The 25,418-nt window shown below is 36.9% G+C and overlaps 2 protein-coding genes across 2 annotated transcripts in view; one reads left to right on the forward strand and one right to left on the reverse strand.

The window, feature by feature from the left end:
• Positions 1 to 252: 252 nt before the first annotated feature.
• LOC145777252 (carbohydrate sulfotransferase 3-like) lies at positions 253 to 6,542 on the reverse strand. The gene is made up of 7 exons (XM_082588586.1): positions 6,312 to 6,542; positions 5,920 to 6,120; positions 5,184 to 5,448; positions 4,101 to 4,218; positions 3,857 to 3,937; positions 2,401 to 2,579; positions 253 to 1,690 (listed from the first exon to the last, which is right to left on the reverse strand). The coding sequence occupies exons 2-7, from the start codon at positions 6,104 to 6,106 to the stop codon at positions 1,381 to 1,383; spliced, it is 1,140 nt and encodes a 379-aa protein (XP_082444712.1). The 5' UTR covers positions 6,107 to 6,120; positions 6,312 to 6,542; the 3' UTR covers positions 253 to 1,380.
• Positions 6,543 to 17,241: 10,699 nt separating this feature from the next.
• Positions 17,242 to 25,418, forward strand: part of LOC145777247 (uncharacterized) — a 31,102-nt gene continuing 22,925 nt past the window's right edge. Inside the window, exons 1-9 of the mRNA XM_082588579.1 lie at positions 17,242 to 17,374; positions 19,768 to 19,896; positions 20,598 to 20,683; positions 21,046 to 21,153; positions 23,454 to 23,534; positions 23,735 to 23,837; positions 24,056 to 24,191; positions 24,357 to 24,547; positions 25,112 to 25,260. Of these exons, the coding sequence (XP_082444705.1) occupies positions 19,833 to 19,896; positions 20,598 to 20,683; positions 21,046 to 21,153; positions 23,454 to 23,534; positions 23,735 to 23,837; positions 24,056 to 24,191; positions 24,357 to 24,547; positions 25,112 to 25,260 (918 nt within the window). The 5' untranslated portion in view covers positions 17,242 to 17,374; positions 19,768 to 19,832. The remainder of the gene's footprint in view (positions 17,375 to 19,767; positions 19,897 to 20,597; positions 20,684 to 21,045; positions 21,154 to 23,453; positions 23,535 to 23,734; positions 23,838 to 24,055; positions 24,192 to 24,356; positions 24,548 to 25,111; positions 25,261 to 25,418) is intronic.

A 25,418-nucleotide genomic window follows, 5' to 3' on the forward strand; every position in this document is an offset into this window, starting at 1 on the left:
GTCATTCGAGACTCACAGAAATGGCAATTTTACACAAAGCTGTACACCACTGCCTCAGTGTCCAGTTCAGGGAATATCTATTGTGCTTTTGATCACCGCGCTTTCGAAATTCTATAATTGGACAACAACGGTGAATTACTGTACCAAATCTGAAAAACTTATTTTTCTTAAGAATTAAAGTTTCAATGCTGAAAACAAACTTGACATCATGATTTAGCTAAACACACCGCAAAAATGCAAAAAAATGACAAAAGTGGTTTATTAAAAGTGCAAGTACATTATAGAAGAAGCAAACAGAAAGAGCTATCATACACAGTGTTATAATAAGATGTCAAGTTGTACCACCGTTCATCTTAGCGAAAACAATTAAGCCATACTTGAAGTTAACTTACGCAATGTCAAGTTATCGATAAACAAACTGCAATGGTACATGGCCTACAATACAGCGCAAACAGAATACCTGAATGAAGGTTAAACAAAAATACGTCTTAGGATCGAATATTACAAGTTGGGTAGCGTAAAGTTAGTACAAAAGTATTAAAATAATAATCACATAAATATACAAAAGAAGAGGCGAGGTACATGATTTTATCAAAAAAAAAAGCTTTCCTACAAAATATGTTTTATTTGAAGAGCCGTATCTTATAGTGAACGAAAGCTGGCGTAGTGATAAGCACGATACAGCGGACTACAGTCAGTATAGCCACAATGCAGTTTTTAACAGCACCAAGCTTTTCAGAAAGCACATGTGCTTGAAGCATTAAGTGAAGGCAGTGAATAGCACTGGCTTGTGAGCTAATTTACTTGAAATAAATTACGTACCAACGTAGCATATATCGTATACGTATACCGCACATATAGGCTAGGTTGCAGCAAGGCACATTTCATACGATACCTAAATTAATACATAAGCATGCTAAATCACATAATCTTCCACATGAACTGTTGAAGATTATGGCTTTTCCACAATAGCAAACTTTTAAACATGGAAATCATGTCTGCGTTGGCTCTTTTGAGAGTGATTTTTTTTCGGTCGGATTTAATTTAATTTTGAAAAATGTTTGGTCTCCACCATTTTACGATTTTGTATTTTTGTTTGGGCCGTGATAGCCAGGGCTGCGTATTTTGCTACCCAAACAATTGTCATCTATTTTTCAATATTTCGCTATTTAGTAAATCAGCAATAACACAGTAATAATGAACATTATGGTTGGTGTTTTCGTAGCTGCACGTTGATTACAAAAAGTAGAATGAAACATTGGAATTGCTTGAGATTTTGTCCTGGATTGATCACAAAACAAGCTTTCACTTTCAACAACAATTTTCTACATTTTGGATAACCATCAGAGGTATTGAAATCAAAATTAAAAGCTTCTTTCTTTAATCAAGCAACCGTACATCAAGGTTATCCAGTTCTGTTTTATCAGCTACAATTTTATAACCAAAAAAATCCATTGCGTCAGCACAAACGTCCTGAATGCCTTCCACTTGTTCCAAAGATAAATGCTGCCTCCAGGCCTGCATTGCAGCAGCTGAGTCTCGCCTGGTAGTGTATGGATTGACTTTATCGCGCGTGGGCGCTTGAGTGTTATCATTGATCCAATGCTGCAATTCAGGTGTCATCTCCAGTCCAACAAAGCGGTAAATATCTTCTGCTGTTCTCATCGGATCTGTGGAGAGATCTTCGTATCTAAGAACAAAAAATAAAGTGCATTAAGATGTAGTTTTATGAATTTTATACAGGTTTTATAAAGAAACACTTAGTTGCAACAAAATCACATTTGACTTGGTGGAGAAGCTATACGTTTCAATGTTTAAGTGGTCCTAAAAAGTAAGTTGCTAATCACTAATCAGTCCAAAATTAAGTTCACCCCGGCAACTTAGTCAGCAAACATTTGGAAAAACTGTCTACCCACTTTTTAATGTTTTAGTGGTCCTAGAAGAACGGTTGCTGTGTAAAGTAGGTTGCTACTCACTACTCAGTCTAGGGATGCTACTAGATTATGTTCATCCAGACAACTTAACCAGCACATATTTGGAATTTTAAACAGAGAAATGGTAAGTTTAAGAAGCGATGGTGTTTCATTGTGTGCCGTAAAGCAATGCTCATGAAAGAATCTCCAGGAATCAGAGATGCCGGTCTCATAAAGTGTTTACTAACAACATCGCTGGATGCCTAAGCGAAAGGTTTACATTCAGTCTTAGTGACCAGACTCGCCTCAATAGCTCATAAAAGTATTTTAATGTTCGAAGCTACAGTGTTACAGTCACACAAAAAATAGAGAACATTCCGAGAATACATGTTTTAGTATTTAGGCTATATTCGAAAACAAGCTTATTTTCGATGTCATTTTAAACAAAACATTTGTACAGCTGTAAAAAAACAAGATATTTTCTAACCTGACACTCATATATCGTCCTTTTAACCATTGTGTTTCCGGAGTATCAGCAAGGCCGCTCAAGCCATTGTGCAGCAATCTTTTGCAAGTCATTTCTGCATTTGATTTTATCGACAAACTTTTGTGTATTTTTCTTCGTGAACTTTCAATCCCACGTGGATCTCGCACTAAATGCACGATCTGAAATGAAAATTAAGGTTAAAAGTCATCCCTTGGCTGCAATAAGTTCATCCAATTCGAAAAGAATCGCGCTACTCAGGTAGCCTACAGAGCTATGCGACAAATACGAGCAGCAATGTGCAAAATACGTCAATTGCAACATCGAAAAGTTTTTTAGCAGAAATCAAGTCAGACACCCAGACAAGTGTGTGAACATTGTCATGAGTGTATGACAATGGCATCATTGTTAACCCAGCAGAATAAATCGACTGGCAACGTTGAAACGATATAAAAGTGGATACGTTTGCCAAACAATATGACAAGATCAAAGAACGTTTTTGTTGTAGCTATTTTTATAGGGATATGTTGTTATTTCCTTCTAACAATAATTGCTTCACTTATCTTAAAAAGCCAAGCGCTACTATTTGCAAAACGACTAAATTTAAATGACCCTTTGCAATTTCAATATAGCTAGCTTCTGTTACAAACAAAGCAGCATGCATTGTTCCGCATGACTTGGGTGCTTTTTTTAAAGACATTTGCGCAATGCTGTTGCAACATAGTCTGCATGAATAAGGCACTCTCTCAGCTGACAGCTGGCACGTGCACACTCTACATCGAGTACACTCACTTCACACAGCAGCTTGGTCACACCGCAACCTATGTTTCATAAGCACACTATAATTTATACATGTTATTTGCATCAGTTCATTAGTTTAGCTGAGAAAGAACAACCAAGTCAAAACTAAGTTGAAAAATTTATTTGCCATTCCAGTAACATATGATTGATCTAACAAACCTAAATGATGTGAGCATTATTATGCGCTTTCTTTCAAAATTTATTCTATTAAAAATGAAATATGGTAGCTACTTCATTAAAATGCCTGAATGAGTCAAAATTAATAGTTTTTAAATCTTTGCTTAACGTCAAGTAGGTTTTATAATATTATTCGTAGTATTTTATGCTATGTCTTTGTTTGGACACAAATGTCAATTTTGTGGACTTGTTATTCAAAAATAGGCTAAATCCGCTTGCATTCGATTTCTGATTCTTCATCAAAAACCCAACGCTCTCTACGCCACACAAACGGTCACGTTGCCTTCTCAGCGGAAACAAAAATATACGAAAGTGACCAGCAAACTTTTCTTGCATCTCTCCGAAATAAAATATATCAACTCATTAATCTCAAATTGAAAGTAAAAACAAACCCTTTTGTCACGCTCTTTTTTGTTTGAAATTAGGAACGTTTTCAGTAGTTGGTGAATTACTTTTGGTATATTCTTTATGAAACACTTACCTTCATGTCCATAGAAGGGTCTTCGATTACTTTTTTAAGGTGCTGAATATCGCAAAGACGTATTACCTTAACCACAGACATCTGAAAAATATAGAAAACTTGTTTATTAAATGGCTGCTGTAGCTTTTCCGCTAATGGTGGTGCCGTTTTTCAGAACGAAGTTTTGTAACGTTTCATAAAGTAATAATTTTGTGATAAGGTTAGTACATGCACTCCTTGTAACTTATCGTAATGCTGCAGTTACTTTTTTCTCTCTGCATGTATTCATTGCACGTGGTAGGTGAACGGGTCCGCACTTTCTGCAGTTGTTTAATGTACCAAGAGGACAGAGATCTTTCGTACAGAGTTCTTTTGTAAACTTTCTGTAAAAGAGATAAAGCATGTCAAAAAAAATCCTCATCGCCGTGCAATGGCTGTAAACTGAAATATAGCCTAAGACATTTTTATTTAGAAAAAATGTACATAGCAAACGATGAAACACAAAAGTTTGATAAAGATAATTGATATTTATGTCACGCGTTATTGCAAAGTGCAATAGGGGTTTCCAGTAATTCTAAACAATATGTTGCAATTATTTAACAATCCAATAAACTGTATAAATCTTGTGATAAAAGCGCAAGTGACCTTTTTGCACTGAAATCGTACCATTACGTAACTGTGTATCTTTTTGCAAAATCATGTGACCTCCCATGCATTAGCAGACTACACTGCGTGTTTGAACTGTCAACTTACGATATCACCCTTATGCAGCACGATTTAACCTTTTGACATTTTTCTTACTAATTTTTGCCTTTTAGAGCAATAAATTGTCCTGAAAATGTAAAAATTTTAATGTGGCTTTATTCGGAAAAACTGCAAGGACAGTTAAGAGAAAAAAAAATAGTAACTGACATTTTAGTTGACATTTAAAACTTGATGGCTTGAAACCAGAGTCAGTCGCACTTAAGAAAATAATAGAATAATTACAATCAAACACAGTAATGTTTTCTTCATACTGTAATAGATTTTCATTTGTCAATCTGCTATGATCTTATAAAAAGGTGATAGCTACAGAAATGAGAACAAAATTTGATTTCACAATCCACTTAAATATAAGGATAATGCATCATTTTCACCGGTCTGGTGATTAGGACACATGATGTTTATTGGTTAATGCGTCATCATCTACGTTACGCAATGGTGTCGATAGACAAACTCAAAACTTTTTTACTTAGTGAAACCCTTTGTGGGAAGTAAACAAAGCAAAATCAATACGTTTATTCTTTTTGGAAAAAAATGGAAAAGTTACGAAATCTGATACTATTGTTGTGTAACTTACTGCACTTACCGAAAGCAAAAATTGTCGAAAAGGCATCTTTTGTCTACTTTACTTTTTCTCATCGGCCCTCGTACTTGTTCATAAACATCCTTCATAGATGGAAAATCACATTTCAAGACTTGACTTAAAACTTCAACCATTTTTGGTCCTTGATCATCGCAATCTCCAGTGAATGGAAAAAGCGGTTCGAAGGTATAAAAGGCTTCAGGGTGTTGGTTGAATAATTCTCCCAAAAACGTTGACCCCGACCGATAGTTGGTCAGAATAACTACACCTGAAACAACATCAAGTGCAACAGTATTTGTTAAAAAATATGTATACAAAATTAAAATTCGTAGGCTAGTCTTAATAGAAATTTGCATTTGTGAAAAGATGACAGTGGTAACTGATATATTCTTGCCTGACGCTAATAAACAAATAAAATAACGTTTCGAAATTAAATCGTATTCCTAACTTCTTTTTTTTTCTGAATAATCTTTTTCTACAGTATGTATAATAAATACAAGCAGCAAACATTAGCCGATTTCGTATACGTACTCTCGAAAAAGCCATGATACTGCGTTGTCGTTTTGGACTAGCCTACTATCGGTGTAAGCCGAGTGGAAAGCACATTGAATAGTCTACATTGCAACGTTGTATGCAACAACCATGACCGAAGACCAATGAATAGTTAACTCGTTTATTTAAGTATTCTTCAATTGAAAGTTATTAATAAGCAAAACTTCAGTGATTAACTTTTCTTTACCTTTCGTTTGCATTGGAAGAAGTGTCACTGTTTCTTCGTAGTAACCTTGTAGTCGTTTTCTTCTTACAAAAGCTGCCGAGTACCTCGTGGCGTTACGTATCAGTGCACGCCTGGCGGGATGGAGCATGGGGTCGTAGTCGTGACTGGATGCTTGCTTTCCCATGATCGCTCCGTAGTCATCTTCCATTTCCCAGCTTTCATCTAGAAATATTATAACTCAGCATCTCATTCTCAAAATTATTAGACGTATGTTAGTTGTTGTGGGGGCCTGTCCGTGACCAACTTTGTATCAAAAAAAAAATTGAAGAGATTGTTGGTGAATTTTTGCAAATACATTTTTTTAGTTGGATCAATACGGATGCTGCGTTAACGAGTCAAAAAACAAAACGTACCTGAGACTGGGTTGGAAGAATTGGACTTGTTAAGATGCGATTGAGCAGAACTTGACTGAAAATCAGAGTCTACAGTTTTCGGGACATTCTTCTCGCCGTCGAAAAAGAGAGAATTGGAATTTTGATATTCTATTTTGAAATTCGGACTTGCAATTTTTTCAAGTTCATTGATCAAAACTTGTTGCTTTTTCAGTCTTACGAGTTCCTGAATCGCAGCACTGTTGTCATACATGTTTATGAGGACTTCATCAGGTTCGTTTTCTTCAGAGAAACCTGTTTCTGTCCTTACTTGCAAAAATTTTCTTACTCCAGAAAAATATGGTTGTTCCAATCTTGATTCAGATGCCAATCGCCGTCGTCTTGCACCAATCTGAGCTGTCTCGTAGGACGCTTGATATAATGAAGCTATCATGGAGACAAAAGAGAGAGTCAAAATAAAAGAAAAGAATACATAGCGTCTTGTCACCCGGCGAGGAAACAAACTGCTCTGCGTTGATTGCGAACGTGGCCGCACAAATCCTCTGCTGTCCTTGGAATAATTTAGGTGCACCATGGTCACTTTTAAAAAGTAAAAAAAAATTAAAAACTCCTGAAAATCAAAAGGAAAGTTGTGATAATCACACAACGGCTTGTTCTGATGAGTATTCACCTTGGTTTGGATAATATACCAAGCGTTTTTTGTTTTTTTTGTAGATTTACAAATATTATCATGTTGTTTCAAAAGCTTAAGACAAGTCCATAGGCAATAGTTACATAGCTTTTTTGTCTGCTTGCTATGTGCAACATACCTGATACCACAGCTATGTAAGTTGTACGAAAAATAAAACGTGATTGCTATCAACATAAAGAAAAAATGATATATTGCAAGGTTTTTGGAAATGCGTAACTCAAAGATAATTTTGCTCATATAGTTTTTCCAATCTAGACTACGCTATAGGTCTTCATAAGCTATTATAATTTATTTACCTATTCTATTCTTTCTGTTATCGTTCAGATGTAATGAAGTCCTTTGTTTTAATAAACTGCTCAAATCACAACATAGTAAGTTGCATTCACTACTGTTTTAAGGAGTTATTTTTGGTGTCTAATGTTTAGGCTACTACTTGAGCAATAAACCTGCACAACAAATATAGCCTTCGTCATAAAACAATATCATGCAATGCTGATTAAAGATAGGCTGTGTTGTTCTTTCTCGACTTACTGCAACAAAATGCCCACTTTCTACAAGGCATCAGTATGAACTGCTGACACTCGCCGAGGAAACGCTGATGGAAATCATACGCGCTGTAGCTTTTAACCCTGCTAACAGCGCTGTTGGGCAATACAGTTTTACGAAACGTTGCCCGACTGTTAATCGTATCTTAATGAAATGAAAAACAAAAAAATCTGAAAAAAACACGCATTAGTCAGCAAAGATTCTTGCGAAATTGTTATTTGGAAATTAATTCAACTCGTGACTGCATCAAAAGAAAAAAATTCTCTGTTGGTAAAATGTTTCAACGCCCTTTTAGCAGCTTGATGTGCAAACGAATCTGAAATTACCTTGATCGCTTTAACTTTCTGATTGACATTTCATGTACCTACCTACTTGTAAGAAACATCAACACGTAAGTTTGCTACTGTAGGCTACACACTACACAGAAAAGGGGTAAACAAGTTTTTTTTTAGAAAAAAAAATTTAAACGTTTTGCCTTTATGTTTGTTTGTTCTTTTATGCTTCATAAGTCTTTTCGGTAAGCCACCTCTTTCCCCCTCTCTTATGGTGGCGTTGATAAAGCATTGCTATTAGTATAAACAATACTGCTGATCATATTTTCGTACTTTGATCTTAAAGAAAGGCCACTTCTCTATTAGTTGACTTTAAATATAAAATCGCCTAAAAAAATGTATTTTGCAGTTGTTTATGATAACGTCTATAATTTGTGACTCGACTTGATCATTCTAGGAAGTTTTCTAGAATGATCGCTGTAACTAGTGCTAGAAACGAAAAACTGATCAACTAATCAACACTTTCTTCAAACATTTCCTGGAATTTCTTACATAATACGTCATGCATTATGACCTGGCTAAGTCTGACGTCACATTCACAGCAATGCCGCTTTGGATCAGTAGAAAGTGAAGTTCGATTGTACAGTAACTGGCTTGCCCGTAATGCTAGGCCCTTTTGCTCAGTAACGAACAAATGGTATTGTCACTCACATCTTCTTCAGGCACCTGCCTCTACACTGCAGGTATCAGAGGATGCGTTGCTTTCCGCTTTTCGTCAACGCATAATATGAGCAAAACATTTTTTACAGAAAGTTCAACAAATTTCAAACAATAGAATGGCTTGACTGTAAGCGTCAAAAGGAAACTCAGCGATTCGCTTCATGCGTGACAGGCACACTGGTGACGTAAGCAATCGTTGTGGAGATGCTTCATCTACAGTGGCGACGGCCGACTGGTCGGAGAGCAATTCAAAGTAATATCATTGCCTGAAACGTCAGTTGCGCGTTTTAACAGATTGCGCTGACATTTAAACGAACTTGTATTGTTGTTTACAATAAAATGATACCAATTCTCGCAACATTATTTTTTCTCCCCTTGTTTCTTACATATCCGATAATACTGTATTTTATGGTTGCCACTGTGATCAAGCAGAAGTGGTAATAAAATTGTTTGACCTATTTTTTCAACTCACCGAATTAGAATGTGTCAATTTTTAAAAAAAATAAAAACAAATAATCATCACTGAATAGCTTTGGCCATCAAAAACCAAGGTCGCTTTAATAAACGTTTCTAGGAAACTGACAAACTGCTGAAAAGTTATATAAAGCAAAATTTTATAAACTACGTCACACAGGCGTCAGAAAGAAACTGTTGTAATTGCTCTAATGGACTATTACGTCATCCTGTTTTTCTATGTCGCTGGCACGCGATTACCAACCATTCTGCAAGCATTACCGTCTTACAGTGTATGATGACTCAAGCGCGGACCAAACGCTGCCAGTCCAGATGCTATTATGGCGACGTCCACGACTAAGTCGAACAAGCCTGTAAAGCCCGAATACAAACTTAAAAAGAGTCAACCATCACTGTTCAATAAACGATATTAACATTTCAAATCCAAAATGACTAGCAAAAACTTTCGTCTAAATGTAAATGCTCGGTATTAAATCAATCATAGTATTAAACTTCTATCATCAAGACTCAAATTACAAAAGGAAAAAGTCAATTTTCTTCCCAAAATGCTTTGTGAATTACAGCTACAGGCTTCTACCTGGAGATGTCCATAGAAACAATACTTTTTCACAACGTCTGCAAACATTAAATCAATGCGAAATTGACAAATTTTCCAGTTGAAATTGAGGAGCTACCAAGTAAAATAACAGCTTTTGAAAGAAAGTAGGCTAAGTTTTGCAAAGCCTCAGCAATTACAAATTGAACGACTTTGTTACCCTTCGCATTTTATTTTTTTTTTACTTTTCCTTACCGCGCATGTGTTCGTCTTGCTTTCGTATTTTGTGTTATTCGCGTGAGATGAGTATAAAATTTACTTTTTACCAGTAGAATTTTGTGGATACATTATGTTTCAACGTTACTAAAGTTTTTTCTTAATACATAGGCTACATTTTAGAAATCACAAAGAGACCTAACAAAACAGAGCCTGATGCCGGTACGTTATTTTGATTTTTTTTTTATATGGACATGAAAGGGATTTCCGGTCCGTGGCCTAATGCAGAGTGGTTACACAAAAATTAAAACAAATTTAGCCGGTGCTTAAGCAAGTTCTTTCGTGCGATGACCGCTTGATTTGTTATTGTCGTTCGAACACGTTTAAAAATATCTTCCACGACTGCCAAATGGTTAGTTCAACTTTCCACCTAAGTTTGTTCGATTATACCAGCTTAAACTCTCGGATTAGATGTTCTTAGGCCTAAGTTCATCTTTTAATAATGTCGCACCAGATCACTTTTGTGGAAGTTATTGCAACAAATTACTTCATAGAGCAAAGGCTGAATCAGCAGGTGGCTTTTGGGAAGGGAGCTAGGCGATTTCAACAAAACAAAATGATGTGCAAGTCTACAGGACATTAATCCGACTTTACAAATGCACCGTGGATAAAGTTACTTTTCTAGTTTTTAGGAAGGGCGATCGCCTCAATTAACCATCTGGATCCGCCACTGTCATAAAGATGTTGTGTTGAAACCTTTTTTTAGATAGGACATTGTAAAACTAAAATGTAAGCTATCAGTACAACCGCCCGAAAAGAAGTTGACGCAATTACCGCAACGGCATAGCTGACCTCTTTATATAGTTTCATAAACAGTTTAAACGGTGGCGTTTATCATGTGATTAAGTTTGATCAATTTTTTCTGTTGTCATGCAATAGTTTGGCAGCTTCTCAAAAGTGCACTTGGCCCTTTGTTGGTATCACCACCGATGCAATCTAGACATGTTACACAATGTATCATTATTTTGGCCATTTGGTATCCAAGGCATTAGAAAAGGAATAGTTCGCTGGCTGCGGATGTGCTTGTTGACGTCACCAACTGTTAAATGAAACCCGTTTAGTTTCGATATTCAGGTAAAGATTTTTATTTTACAGTTGAGTGCAAATATGCAAAAGCACGATCGTTGTTAAAACGTGTTTGCTCTTCCTGACATTAAAATCCATCATTTTACTTTTTATATCCATTTTTATTGCCCTCACTGTGATATACAGAAAATTGTTAATTACAGGTCTACTCAGGGGCGTAGTTAAGGGAGACAAAGAAGGAAATCGCTTCTCTCTCAGGAAATATTTTAAATAAAAATTTCCCACTCTGTTCCAACATCATTTGACAAAACTTTACGATTGATTTAGGTTGAAATTACGCTCAGAATGCGCAGTTTTATGATATTTTTTCAAACATTTCTGGGGGAGATTCCCCAGACTTTCCTGTGAGTGCTACATCTTTGGTGACTCGTTGCCTGGTTCACCGACAAGTGCAAAAAATATTTGTTTTCCCCCTTTCTCCGAAACTTTTTGCCGGCTACGTGCCTGGATCTACTGCATGACAACTGAGAGCTGGCAGCTGCAAAGGGAAATTGGAAATACGGTCATGGATTTGGCGGCTTCTATCGATTTCATCATGTCATATGCTGTAATTTGTTTATAAAGACAGTTGAGCAGCATCGAACTTCTACGCTGTGGAGCGGTGTCGAACCGACGTCATTTCAATTGTCGCGCAGTCGCTCTCACAATTTGGCCACGCAGCCGACAAGTGTAGATTCATCTTCGGTTTGATTTTTAAAACTGCAGATTCACCTTCAGCCATAAAAAAATTTGGTATGCAGTGGTTTCCTTTGACTGTCTGCTTTGTAAAGCGCTGAAAGAAACTCATAATCTGCATTGGATACAGTAGAATTGATACAGTGCAATATAACAATATATATTCTTATTATTATCGTATCTGCCTTTCTGTTGTCACGGTTTATAAAAAACGGCAAATTAAAAAATAGTTTTGATGCAATCTTTCAGTACCTTATTGGATGAAACTGTTTTCTGCTAGTACTTAGAAATTGCATTGCTTGCTTGACTCCTTTTCGTGAGGAGTAGCCTACCTGGCAGCTGAATCAGTTCGTTTGTACATCTAGTTTATCACTAATCAGATAAGCAATGAGCATAATGATAGGCTCAGGCTGGTCTGTGGTTGAGGTAAATGTAAGCCTTATCAACTTGCTTTATTTTCTTTGAACCAAAACACACATTTGCTGAAGACCGAACCCTCCTTAGCTCAACTGTGGTCAATTTTAGAGGCTATTGATTGAAAAATAACGAGTAAACCAGTGGAGCATTGAACTGAAACTGTCGAACCAAACTGTTCTGCTTGACTGGTAGGCTTTTAGTTTTACAGTCACATTGCTTGCTGTGGCACGTCATATATTTGAAACTCACCTTGCACTGAAGTCTCGTTGACAACTCTGCCGATGACTCACCACAAATTGATACCAGCAGTCCCAAGTTGCCGCAAGCACACATATATGAACCTTTAGTATGTTAATTTGATGTCAGATAACATAAATTCAATTGTTAATGTGGGAAGAAGCAATTTTTGCAATATCACAAACAGATTATGAACAACAAATTAACTGGGTTGGATAACGTTATTTAAACAAGTACAAAAACAAACTAACAAATAGAATAAATTCAAACGTTTTTGGCAACCCTCTATGTCCTCATACATCAAAGGATCTGAAAATAATCAAATACACCCGAAGGGAGCAAAATGCATCTATAAATAATATTAAACAACTATGAGAAATCTTTCTCTTTCGTGCGAGACAGGTTTATTCAGATTTCTGGGCAGGTGGTGGAGAGCCAGGTGAGTGTACCTTCGTCCAGTTCTGCTATGCCATGCATTATATTTGGCGCCTTGTAAATGGGGCATTCAAGAACCACATGATCGGCAATTTGTTTCTTTTTGACGCAATATTACAAATAAATTGCGTTTATTAGGCTACATATATCACACATTATTTAGCTAAGTAAAACCATAGATGGTAAAACATTAGACACAGACAACATGAAAGCTGACAAAACTATTTTCTACAAGACGTTGGTAAGGAAGTAGCCACAAAACATACGTGGCAATGTGAAAGATACGCAAGCAGAACAATGTCAAGAAACCCAAGCAAACGACGTTAAAAAGCAAAAAACGAACGTAATTTAAAACCAGCTGAGCAGAAATGACATAACCTACTTTCACATTCACTGTTTGTGAAGCCTGGGGTTCTGTCCTTTGTACTATGCAGTACATTAAATTGGAGGAAAGCGATAGAAGTTATGAAAAGACATACAATTTATGAGTGGTTTGTTGACTTTAAACAGTGAATAGTGAAGAATGTTAGTTACTTATTTTACACAATTTCTGGCTTTGTTGAGAGCTGAGAGCTCTGATACGGCACTCGAAAGACCGCTGATTTAACCCCGCTAAAGAGCATGCACTGTGTTGTTGGCAGGACACTTAAAGGCATACCTGGAGGTAGACACGAAGATTGGTTTACTTGTCTTCCCGTCCATTTAATCTAAATCTTCAAACACAGGGCACAGGCCTAAGCCTGGATAGGACACAAAAAATAACAGGTGATGCCGAACAATGTTTGTCAGAAAAACTATAAAGTTTTTTTTCACTGAAAAATTTTTGGCTGGCTTATACTGCTGGCTTATATTGTCGAGCAGACAAGGGAAAACTACGGCCCTTAGGCAAAATCCGGCAAATGCATGAGTGCAAGTTGCATGGTTTTGATTGGTTGTAAAAATCTTTATCTTCGAACATGGAAAGCTTCCTCGAGAGCTTAATCCTGGAATTTTTGCATACTTGTAAAGATTTTTAACCACTAAACCAGGCCCAGTCACAGACTTTGAATCTGCAAAATTTCAAATTGTTTAAGCGTTGTGAAGAAGTGAGCGTTCTTCGGATAGCTATCAGCAAAAGGTTGGCCGTAGTGCCATCGGTGTTCAGCTGCAGTACGGTGGGTTGTTGGTACTTTTTGACAGAGGAGCTGCCTCGCCCTGAGGGCGTTTCCCTATCCACCCTGTGCTGAACCCGAGCCTGGTTTGCTCAGGTGTGACAACCTTCGCTTCGCATACCTCTTTTCTGTCTTGAAGATATGGTAGCCTACTGACGGGAGGACCACGAGAAGGTGCTTGTTCTTTCGTCAGAATGCGAGTGTGGTGCTACTGAACAGACCGCAGACCATGTCATCCACCACTGCCTAACCCACCGGCCTCCAAACGGTGCGCATGGTCTGAGGGTCCTGGACGACAAAACTGCTAAGTGGCCGATGATTTCCTGCCCTTCAATCTAGCCTGGAAAGATCTGCTCATACGCAGATCATGAGCAAAAGGTTTTGTTGGTTCTTTTCCTTCCACAAAAATAAGAGTTCAACTGACCTAGTAAAGGCGGTAGTCGAATACCTTTGTGGCATATAGTGGTGCGACACTAATGAGCCCAGCCTCATGGGCGAAACACGGTGTCTATCACTCTCAATTCTTACTACAATCGACTGCTAAGAAATAAATTGCTTAAGCGTTGTTGTCTGTAAATTATTCCATCTACTAGGCGTCGCTAAATAGAAAGCGTCCTTGAAATGTGTTGCTCAAGTGCAAACCCCGAAAGCCGAACCAGTGATAGTTGATCTTGTAGCTTGGTTGGTTTTGAATCTTTATCCTCGGACTGACAAAGCCTTGATAGGTTATTTCTGGTAGTTTCGCATACTTGTAAAGGCTTTTGACGCATGGTCGGTCATCGAAATTGGTGGAGTGAAGTTTCCTATTCTTGAAATGTTGTTGCCGGAGAATTATTCGATCCACTTGGTGCCGCTGAATGGAGAGCAGTCCTGAAATGCGTTGATCAAGTCCACACACCGCCAAACCAGCGTCGCTTGATCTTCCTTTTATGCACAAAGTAAGGCTCTTGACCGACTGAAGAGACTGCGGATCCCTCGTGTCCAACTAAAAAGCAAATGTGAACAAGTTAATTCAGTTATACCCTACAATGAACACCAGAAAATTTAACTACAGATCTCGATTACCTGTTGTAAATCTCAGATATGTTTTGAGAATTGTCACAATCAAATTAACACAAATTTTGAAGCATTGAAAAAAAGTTTGCTTTCAAAAACTAGATAAAGATTTTCATGCATCCTCTGTTGCTTTTCGGTTACAGATTTTTAATGTGCTTTATTGTGTACACCAATTATCTCATACAACTAGCGTAAACAGGCCTACACTTTGTCCACCACATACAGTACTCACATAGCCGGCCTGTAAAATTTTTAGAACTTTTCAGCCCCTGAGCCAAACACGTCGCCCATCCCTGCTGCAAAGTGTAGAAATAACCGGTAGCCTACTGTGCCGATACGTCGGTCGTGCGCTTCCCTTATAGTAATTTTTACCATCGATCAAAATAAAACCATTACTTTTCTACTGTTGGCTATATAATTAATTAATCAAAAACAATAAAAACTATTAATACCACAAAGAGTGCTCAATGCTAAGCAATAAGCAAAGCAGAGCGAATTAAATCAAATATAGTAATAACTATATTTGATTTAATCAATTAATCATATAAACAACAGATTTCAATCATTTTGGTGCTCAAAACTTCGCAAGTAAGCTAGCCTAAAAAGGCGGCGGCCTTTTGCAAACAGATCGCTGTTTTAAAGCATACAAAATGGCTAACCTTTGAACTAGTTCGATGACCTTATCGTCGTCTTATAAGCCTTTGGAACCGAGATTATATCCTTTTTCCTCTTTATGTTGGCGATGTCGCCTTGGACTCAACGCAAAGCGACTAGTGTTTGGTCAGCAAACCTTTTGGTCCATTTGATGGACGTGAGAAGGTGCAATCCTTGACGATATTATTTGTGATTTGTTGCTCAGCACCAAACTCGTAGGAAGAAGATGACGCCACTCTCCATTAGAAACTTACAACCACACACGGTTTAGCGAAACAAACTGACGTCCGAGCCAAAGCGGTGGAGGCACACCAATGCCCAGGTCTAGAGAATATTTTATTTCGGTACCAATCAGATCTTCGTGCCCCGAATCAAGACACCTTTAAAAAAACACAATATATCCAAACGTGCGAGGCGATTTCTTCGTTTCCAAGCCCTTTGGAAAGGTTCAAGGCCCCTAAAATCATCGCGGGCCCTGGTTCAAAAGTAGCCTACCCTCTGGACCCCCTGGTAATGGTAGCCTACTGCCCATGCCTGTCTTAGCAGGAACACGGCTGTCGGCTTCAGGAATGAAAGAAAAGAGGCTACTTCTGGTTTTTCATTCCTGCCTACCCACTGCAACAAACCAATTGTAAACTACTGCACATTTTGGAATAAACTGAAAATTTTCAATGATTTTCTTTAGGCTTCCAACATGCAATGATTTGTTGTTTCGTCTTGGAATAGCTCAACTATGTCACCTAACGATAAAGAAACGTTATCGCACACTGCTGCATGTGGGGCTAAAGATTTGAACTGATAGGTTGTTGCCAAACAGGACAGTTTTCTAAGTAGTGCAAGTTGTGATGTGACAATAAAATAACGAAAACATTATTGCTTTATTTATGCTTCGTTTTGCACCTTATTTCCAATTGCATGTTCAACCTAAAGTCAAATGAATAACATTTAAGAGCTTATTCAAATCCTATTCACGGTTTGCAATGACAATTGAAATCGGTTTGTGTTTTTACTGATTTTACCGAAACACAGGAATTCGTTCTGTGGTTGAAATAATATCAACTTTCTACGTGAAATAACTATCTCACCTTAGAAGTAAATCTGTTGTTTTTTACATTGATTCAACGTCTGCAGATGTTGAATCAATATAAAAAACGACAGATTTACTGCCTGAGACTTTATCCCCACTGCTATAGGTACACTATGTATTGCTTTGTTGTTAATCTCATCATTCAACCACTTGGAATGCATCTAACGTTAAAAAATTTTTCTACTTACCAATTTTTCATTTTTAGGTCAATTTAACTTATGTCGTCTCGAATAGGTAACATATCGAAGGTTGGTACAAGAGATGGCAAAATAAAGGTTTTATTTCATCGTATTCTTGGATCATTTTTGGTGATTGCCGCTATAGTAAGCTTGCGATAAATTGCAAAACAATTGCAACTTGCAAACTATTGCAGCAAATAAATAACAAGCTATGTGAAGAGCAGGACCTGAATCGACTTTCGTTCTCCAAAGACCGCTTATTTTTGTGGTTAATATAACGGGCCCTATTAAAAAGTCAATAAAACAAAACATTTACTTCCCAACGAAGTTTGCTTTGCGTGGATATTACTCTTATCTTGTTTTTTTTCAACGACTGAAACATTCACTCCCTGCTCTTGTTCAGTCAGCGAATTAATTGGAGCCGCCTCTAAGGCAGTTTATCGAGGTTTTCAAATGTTATCAGAGCTCAAGCTGATCACTGCACATATTGAACAATCAATTTCTTTAGAAAAAGGTTTAGAAAAGTGCAGGTGGAGGAAAGTGTCAGCCACTTAACTGATCGAGAAGTATTTTGATCTCTTCCGTGGTTTTTGGTAAGTAATTTTTCCCAGATAACCTAAATATGAAAACAATAAATTAACACTAATTTTAGGCAGCAATAAAGGCATAGCTGCAATCACCTATATCGACAACAAAGCGAAAGATTTCTCGAAGTATGGGATGCAAAAGTAGCTTCTCAGTTCTCAGAGTAGGATGCGTTAAATGTGGTTGCCAGTTGTTTTCTTTTTTAGCTAAAATGCTATTTTTGAAAAGCACAAAAATACACCGCTGCTGCTTTGTTCAATCTATCTTAAAATTTGCAAAAGTTGATGATCTCGATTTATCAACTCATCCATACTATAGAATTTAGAAATTTAAGCCGTGCAAACCGACATGGTTTCAACCAGAAACAAATACAAATTTAAGAAAAGAACTACTATTTCCTAAAATTATCAGTTTATTTTACAGCAGTAGGCTATAACTGGATTAGTCAAGTTTTAGGGCAATATTTACGCACAAACTTTATAATTTTTACTGGACTATTAGTCTTTATTACGTTGAAACAAGCTATTTTTTGTATCCAGACTTACACCTGATTGGATAAGGGGAGATCGTTGACAAAAAATGACAAGGAAAGATCACTTCAGATTAATTTTTGCAGTTTTTGACAAAACTTGGCTATAGGCTGTACTGAAAAAAATTGCTTTATTTTGTAGCTAATTCATTAACTTTTGTTGTGCCTCAAATAGTAGGCTACACCCGATCTACTGTAGCAGCACTTTTGCATTACCATTCCTACTCTCAGAACCAAGATAACGTGTGATTCCCGATAGCTCTTGATTTTGCTGAACGAAGCTGAAAAGTATTTGGTTGATGCAAAGCACCAATGCTATGCTTTATTATTGATTGCTGCTATTCTTTGCCGTATCCTTGACGAAACTTTCTATAAACATGTAGCCTATCTCACATCGAAAGTTTTAAAATTTGCCATAAAATGATGTTTTAATTTTTTATATTAGTTTTAGTAGATTACTGTTTGCCTTGGTGCAAAAATTTCTATGTTGCCGCAGAAGTGCAGTGCTAGAAAAGGGAGTGTGAAAGCGAACGTTTTAAATGAGAAGCCATAAAATGGCTACTTCCAGCAACAGTTCAGACTCATTGATAGGTTGTGTAAACTGTTCAATATAATGTTGCAGCAGTAGCACCCCAGATAGCCACTTTGTCTGGTCTAGCTCTGGCGAGGATTTGGTCAGATCCGTACCCGATCTGGTAAAGATCTGGACCAGAGAAAGTGGATGTCTGGGACGACATTAGCCTACTTATTGAACATGTGGTATAAACATTTAACGCGCATCTAAGAATACTCAATATGTTCATGCAAGGGTAGTAGAAACTTAACGCATTTACGGGGCCGGATTTAGCTGATGGGGAGCCCGGGGCACTTTTAGATCGGGGGGTCCCCCGTGCAAAAAATTTTTCGCGCCTACTGCGCGATAAACCACCTCTACGTCTACAGTACCATTAATCCAGCACTGCACAGCATTTTGCAGAAACTTCAAAGGCTGAATAAAAAACAAAAAATCGCATTTTTCCCACGTAAGGGGGCCCTTCAAAAGTCGGGGGGCGGGGAACCTTCACCCTCTGCCCCCCTAAATCTGGGCCTGTGCATTTACAATATTCTGATTGTTACTACAACTCGAGTGAAATTCTTATTTATTTATTTTTCAGTTTTTTATTATTTTGCATTTAATTTTTCCATTATTTTCCATTACAAATTGTGGTAACTCACTTAGGCTCTGCATCGTTACATGATATAGTCACATATAATTTTAAATTAGTTTGGTACGCGACTAAAGAAGGCTGCAGCAGACAGATGTAAAATATACGTGGTCATGGCGGCAATGTGGAAATCCAGTAAACCCGTATGCAAATTCAGCTAATAAAATTAGAGTGAGGCATGGGGTGATAGAATTCCAGTGATTTTGAATTAAGAACTTCTTATTTCTGACTCGGAAAACAGTAAACTAAACAATAAAAAGACGTCGCTCGTGCAAACAAAACTTGGACTAGCTTACGTGAGCTTTTTTCTGGGAAAAAAGTGATGCAAACCGAGCAATTTAATTTTCATGTGATCTTTGAGATTGGAGATCCAATTGCGTTTTATTTTCTTTCCGAGTTTACAATAAAACAAAAATACTTTGATTTCGGAAAAAGACAAACGACAGTGTTCAAAATATGTAACTAATATAATAGGTATTGACAATGTCCCCGTAAGCTACCTACAGTATTTTTTCATCCGCACAAACTTTTAGTAAAACTACAAGGGTAGGACCACAATGCTTTTAAAGCGTCGCACCAAGAAAAGTTTGAAAACCGTTCTTGCATTGTAGGTTGTTTTTGTACAAAGAATGCTTTTGAAAAATAACTCATAAAAGTATTTTTTCAGGGACTAAAAAGCAGTTGTTCGTACAGCCTACAATTCCTGCAAAAGACTCAACTGTACATTGAACAATGGGAGGAATTCTTGTCTTGACAATCACTTTTTTTCTACTGAACGTCAGCTATTCTTTACCAGGTGAAGTCTTGAACAAGCCAAATTTTTGCATTTTGAGTGAACAAATATATCTACACAAAAAGCAAAAGGTAGCACAGTATTTTGTGCTAGACTGCAATATAGGGTACAGAAAGTGTGGTTACTTTAGCAAAAAAAAACCTAGATATGTGCTATAATCTATAGGCCCCAAATAATTGCTTGTACAACTAAACTGTAACCATATTGGAAACACCGAACACATTCTACAGCACTGTCAGCTGCTGAGAACATCACATTACAAAAACTCTAGGCCAATGTGTGGATTCTGGACGTCACATGATTAGACACAACCCAAACATTTTGAGGCATCAAAGTGTGGCCTGTCGTTCAATTATCCTGTCCGGTTATTGCGACCAAAAAAAAACTACAATCAGAGTAATTCAAATTAACGAAAGAACTTAGAGCCATAGACGAATTATTAAAACTGGATCAAGAGGTTTGATGAAAGTCAAAATTTATCCAAAGATTTTTTTACTAAAAATTGACTCATTTAGTCAAAATTTACTTCAGCTTTTCTTTTTTCCTTCTAACAATCTCACCACATTTAGGCAGACTTTATTTTTACGACAAGCTTCTGAAGAAAATCAGACGAAAAACTGCAACGTCGAGCTATGACAAATCTTTTCCTTGCAAATCTTGTTGTCGAAATTGATATCTGAAATATTTTATCTTTAATTTTGTAGCACATTTCAACCCAGGTCATTACTACACCATACCACAACGTGTATTTACTGCCACGTGCGAAGCAGAAGCCCTCAACAGCGTAGAGGTAATTCTGATATATGAAGATATATATATATAATTCTGATATAGACTGGTTGATTTATCAAGCGCTAGTGGCTAACCTAAATAGAGTTAAAATCGAATTGTTTCTTGATTGGTGAAATAAAACTTATGCAAACCACCTATAATAGTCTGTCTATAGTTCTTGTCGTATTTTTTTAATCTAAAAAACTGACATGCTTTGGAGACAAAGCAAAAGCTGATCCCAAAAGTGAATTTCGATCAATTTACAAGACGACTATATTTTTAGCGCAGCCTAAGATAAAATGTTTTTTACTGAGAAAACTTGGATGTTAAAAATGTAGGTGTAAGTCAATCAATGTGTATACTACGCTTTTTTATGTACAGTCATCGGAGTGGAGTTTTCTTGTTAAATCTAAGCAAATCGCTATCAATGATACCTGCCATCGAGATAGCTCGTTTGTGAACAATGGGACAAGGTACAGAAAAACTCAGGTATGAAATGCACATAGGGATGGAAATGCACCTTACAAAACAATCTTGAATGGTATCATCATCATCATCGTCATCGTCGTCATCATCATCATCATCATCATCATCATCATCATCATCATCATCATCATCATCATCATCATCATCATCATCATCAACATCATCATCATCAGAGGTTCTGGTTAAGATATAGTCCGCCCCGTTAGCTCAGTGGTTCCGCGCCGGCTCAAGATCACGCGGCGCTGGTTCGGCTCTCTAGGTGTGCACAGTGCACTTGAGCAACGCATTGCAGGACTGCTCACCATTCAGCGGCACCTAGTAAATGGAATAATTCCCCGGCAACAATACTTCACCAATCGGAAAACTTCACTCTGCCAATCTCGGTAATCGGCCCTGCGTCAAGAGCCTCTACAAGTATGCGAAACTACCAGGAATAACCAATCAAGGCTTTGTCAGTCCGAGGATAAAGAATCAAAAACCAACCAAACCAACCAAACCAACCAAACCAATCAACCATATCATGTATAAAAGTTGTTTCTTAATGCCTTTTTATTTTGAAAGACCATATGTAGGCTACTTCTCCATACGCAGAAATTTAGCATATAGCTAGTGGCGTAGCCAAGGGGGCAATTGTCCCCTCTTGTGAAATTCTTTGCTCCCTCTGTAGAAATCCAATTTATGAGACGTTAACAGGGAGAACTGTTTTTGATTAGAATTTAGTCTCTCATAGAGCATTAGGCTAAGCCTAATTTAACCAAATTCGGGCCCAGACAGCAAAATCCGTCATTTTTACATTGAGTGAATGTAAAAATGACCGATTGTCCTTACTTAGGTTAAATACGTTTGTTTTCCTTGATTCCGCTGAAAACAATATGTCACAATGATCTTCGGAAAGTCTTTGATTTCTGCAATGTATGAGTGAGCTCGTGGGATTCCCGCTGTGAAAGTTATGAAAATGTCAGGGCAGCTGCAGGGAGTAAGTTGTAACTTTGTTGTAGGAGTTGTTGGCAAGTTGGCACCACAGTGACCAACTATTTCAAATGGTGAATAGGTGAAATCTCAGTTGATCAGTAGTCCTGCATTCACATTGTATCAGAATGGAGCATTTTTGTGCTGTTAAACAGATAACATCAAAATTATAGCTTATGTTTTCATATGACAGAAATAATCATATATGACAGAAATATTCATATGACAGACAAATGGCTTAGTTAGTGATCTTGGTGTCATTAACATCGAAAAGGAAAGGTCAACTGATCTCGATCTAAACGAATTCGTTGATATATTTGCAAATAACCACAATAATAGGAGAATTGTTTTGGTGTAAGTGGTGTCGGTTATCCTCCTTTACCAAAATACCACATAAGCTCAAGACTTAACTAACTTAAATGTTACCCGCAACCTCTTTATTGTAGTTTGTTCATGCTGCAGTGAACCAAAGAAAGTTTCAAGGCTTTCTTGTAACCATTTTTTTAATGTTTGTTATTGAAAGCAGCAACTTTTTCTCTGTCCGTTTCGCGACTGATACTGTTAATTTTTCATATGATTACGAAATGGTGCATTATCTTGATTCCCCATGATCGTTATTTACATGCTGTCATTTGTGTCGCTTTTTCTTCAATTATACAGTAACTGAACCAGAATCAGCAAATACAATCCGAAAGACCTGTTCAAGGCAGCACGTTAATTTTTGATCGTCAATTAAAATTTAACGCTAGCATCAATTGTAAAGCAATTTATATCGCCTTCAATTATGATGTCACGAAAAATGTTACCCCTTCAGGAAAATGTGTTTCCCTTTCTTTGCCCCCCTGTAAAACGGATCTGGCTACGCCACTGCATAGCCTGCTTTCACTTGACAACGCCCAACAGTTTTATTCAGGTCTAGCACAAGTTTTTGCCAGATGTGTTTTTGTTATTTTACTTTCATTAAAGTAGTTGGTTTTGGTAAAAGTTATACCATGTCGTGTTGTAAGATTTTATAACAGAAGTAGATAGCCTACTGTGTTTCAGTAATTGTTCAATAAAAACTTAGACTAATTGTGCAATAACAAAAATCGATAGCGAACGAAAGCGGTTATATTGCTAAATTTATTTAACAATTGCGTATCGTAGGCCAAACCCATCTTGAAAGTAGATATTGGCAAGTTAAAAACTTGTTTTGCTTGTTGACTTTTAATTGAAGTAAAATTAGGCCTACTTTAGACTCAATTTTTTATCCAATCACACAAATGCTGACGAAAGGCATACATTGACTTCTCGGAAAGGCTTGATTCAAATATATTATACATGCTACATTTTAGATCGAAGGTAAATTTGAAGTTGAAAATAAAAGAATTACATCATTCTTCTGCCGGAGTGCAAGCAACGAAAGTTGGATTGAAGTAAGTAATATAAGCTATTGGACGAATGCAAAGCTAAGCTACGTAAACTGAATGTGTATCAAATCCAAAAAAACTTTTCTGAATAAGACATTTGTTCAACGTCAAACTTTCAATCTTATTGAAATTTCGAAAGGAACAAATTACCAACTATACTTTTATAATAATGATGCGTTTCACAACAAAAAGCCTTTATTTTTCAGTACAAGTTTCAAGGAACATTTAAATTTCCAGGAACGTTGGTTTTCCGCAGCCGATGCTTTTCCCAAGATCGTGACCGTGTCGTCGCTATTGTTGGCATTGGGGGTGAATGCTTTGTTTCATCCACTTATGTTGATAAAGAGTCATCATGTGCATCAATTCTAAGCTATTTTCTATGGAAGTGGAGAAAAAGATATTATTTGTATTTATTAAATTAGCTTTCCGTAAAGCAATAATGTTTCGATCACGTTATAAAATAAATGTTAATTTTGATTTGTAATAGCAAAGAAACAGTTCTAAAACAGTGTTGTCAATAATTTCAGAACCACCTGCGGCACCCCAAAGTATATCGTGCACCAATAAAGCTTATGAAACAATGCAATGCAGCTGGGACATGCCTATATCATCAAAAAAGACCTTAGAATCATCAAAAATTTACTATACAATGATAATTAATTCGTAAGTAAACTCAGAATCATGTTGTTAGAAGAACATAGCCTACGCTATAATGCTTGATGCAAAGTTTGTTTTGTTTGGTTATAACAAAAATATGCAGAAAAAAGAAGCTGCAGTTTAACTTGACAACATAGCATCAATAACAATTCAAATACCTTTTCTTACTAGAACAACTCGTACAATGTCAGGAACCGGATGCTCCAACACTAGCGAAACTTGCTGCACAACAAACCTTACCAGCATTACAGCGCGTGAAGGAACGATTGGAGAAATATTGTTCAAGAACAACATGGAAATTACAATTGTTGCGCAGAACGAATTTAGCATGAACAAATCTTCAATTAATTGTTTCCCGCCAGGTAAATATACAAAAGTGGTCTAACCATTAAGCAACTAAAGTTTGTGCAACGGGCTGCATATTGCATAAGCACCTAACGGATGAAAAGATTTTTCATGCAGATTGCAGAGTGTAAGCAAGCGGGCCCAATTGTTAGAAGTAACTTGTCGTTTTGTCAGACATGCTTGTAGTAGGCCTAAGTTTTTTTTTTTTTGTATCGTATAGCGTTTAATCAAGAAAAATTGTTCAAGGAGCCAAATTGAACAAGTTTATCGAATGTGAGTCAGTGTCAGTAGCATTTTTTTTCTATTTTATGAATAATTTCCAAATTTTTATAAGGCAATTTGAAAAAGATAACGAAGTTTGGATTCAATGCAGGCTATACACACCCCCTGGATGCGATATTGGTTTTGTCGACTTTTTAATCAAATTACAAAATGTGTTTTTAAAAATAACAAAAGGCTTTTCTTTTGGTCACCACAATATTGTACATGTTTTTTAATGTTAGCCTACTTTCTTGTGCGAGTATAATAAAATCAAAAATACGAACAAAGCAGACAGAGTTCCGCTTTGTCATATTCTTTAGTTTTTCCGAACGGCCCGCTTGAACAAATGTCTACGGAATCGACTTATTCTCGAGGAAAACAACAAGTCAATTTAACAACGAAATTTCGTTTGGACCACGTGACGGATTCCAAGATGTCCGAACTAAAAGCTTTGGACTTGGATATTGAGGTTAATACAAACAATCTAAACTACTGACATCTTTCAATGAAATTGATCTAGTATTCTAATCTAAAACTCCAAATTATTTTGACATAGCGTCACGATTTTTTTATTTATTTGTGATAGAATTTCGCGTATTTGAGTTCTTGTTAAATGACATAATATAC

The sequence above is a fragment of the Aplidium turbinatum genome, chromosome 9 (assembly GCF_918807975.1).
Source record: "Aplidium turbinatum chromosome 9, kaAplTurb1.1, whole genome shotgun sequence".
Lineage (NCBI taxonomy): Eukaryota > Metazoa > Chordata > Ascidiacea > Aplousobranchia > Polyclinidae > Aplidium > Aplidium turbinatum.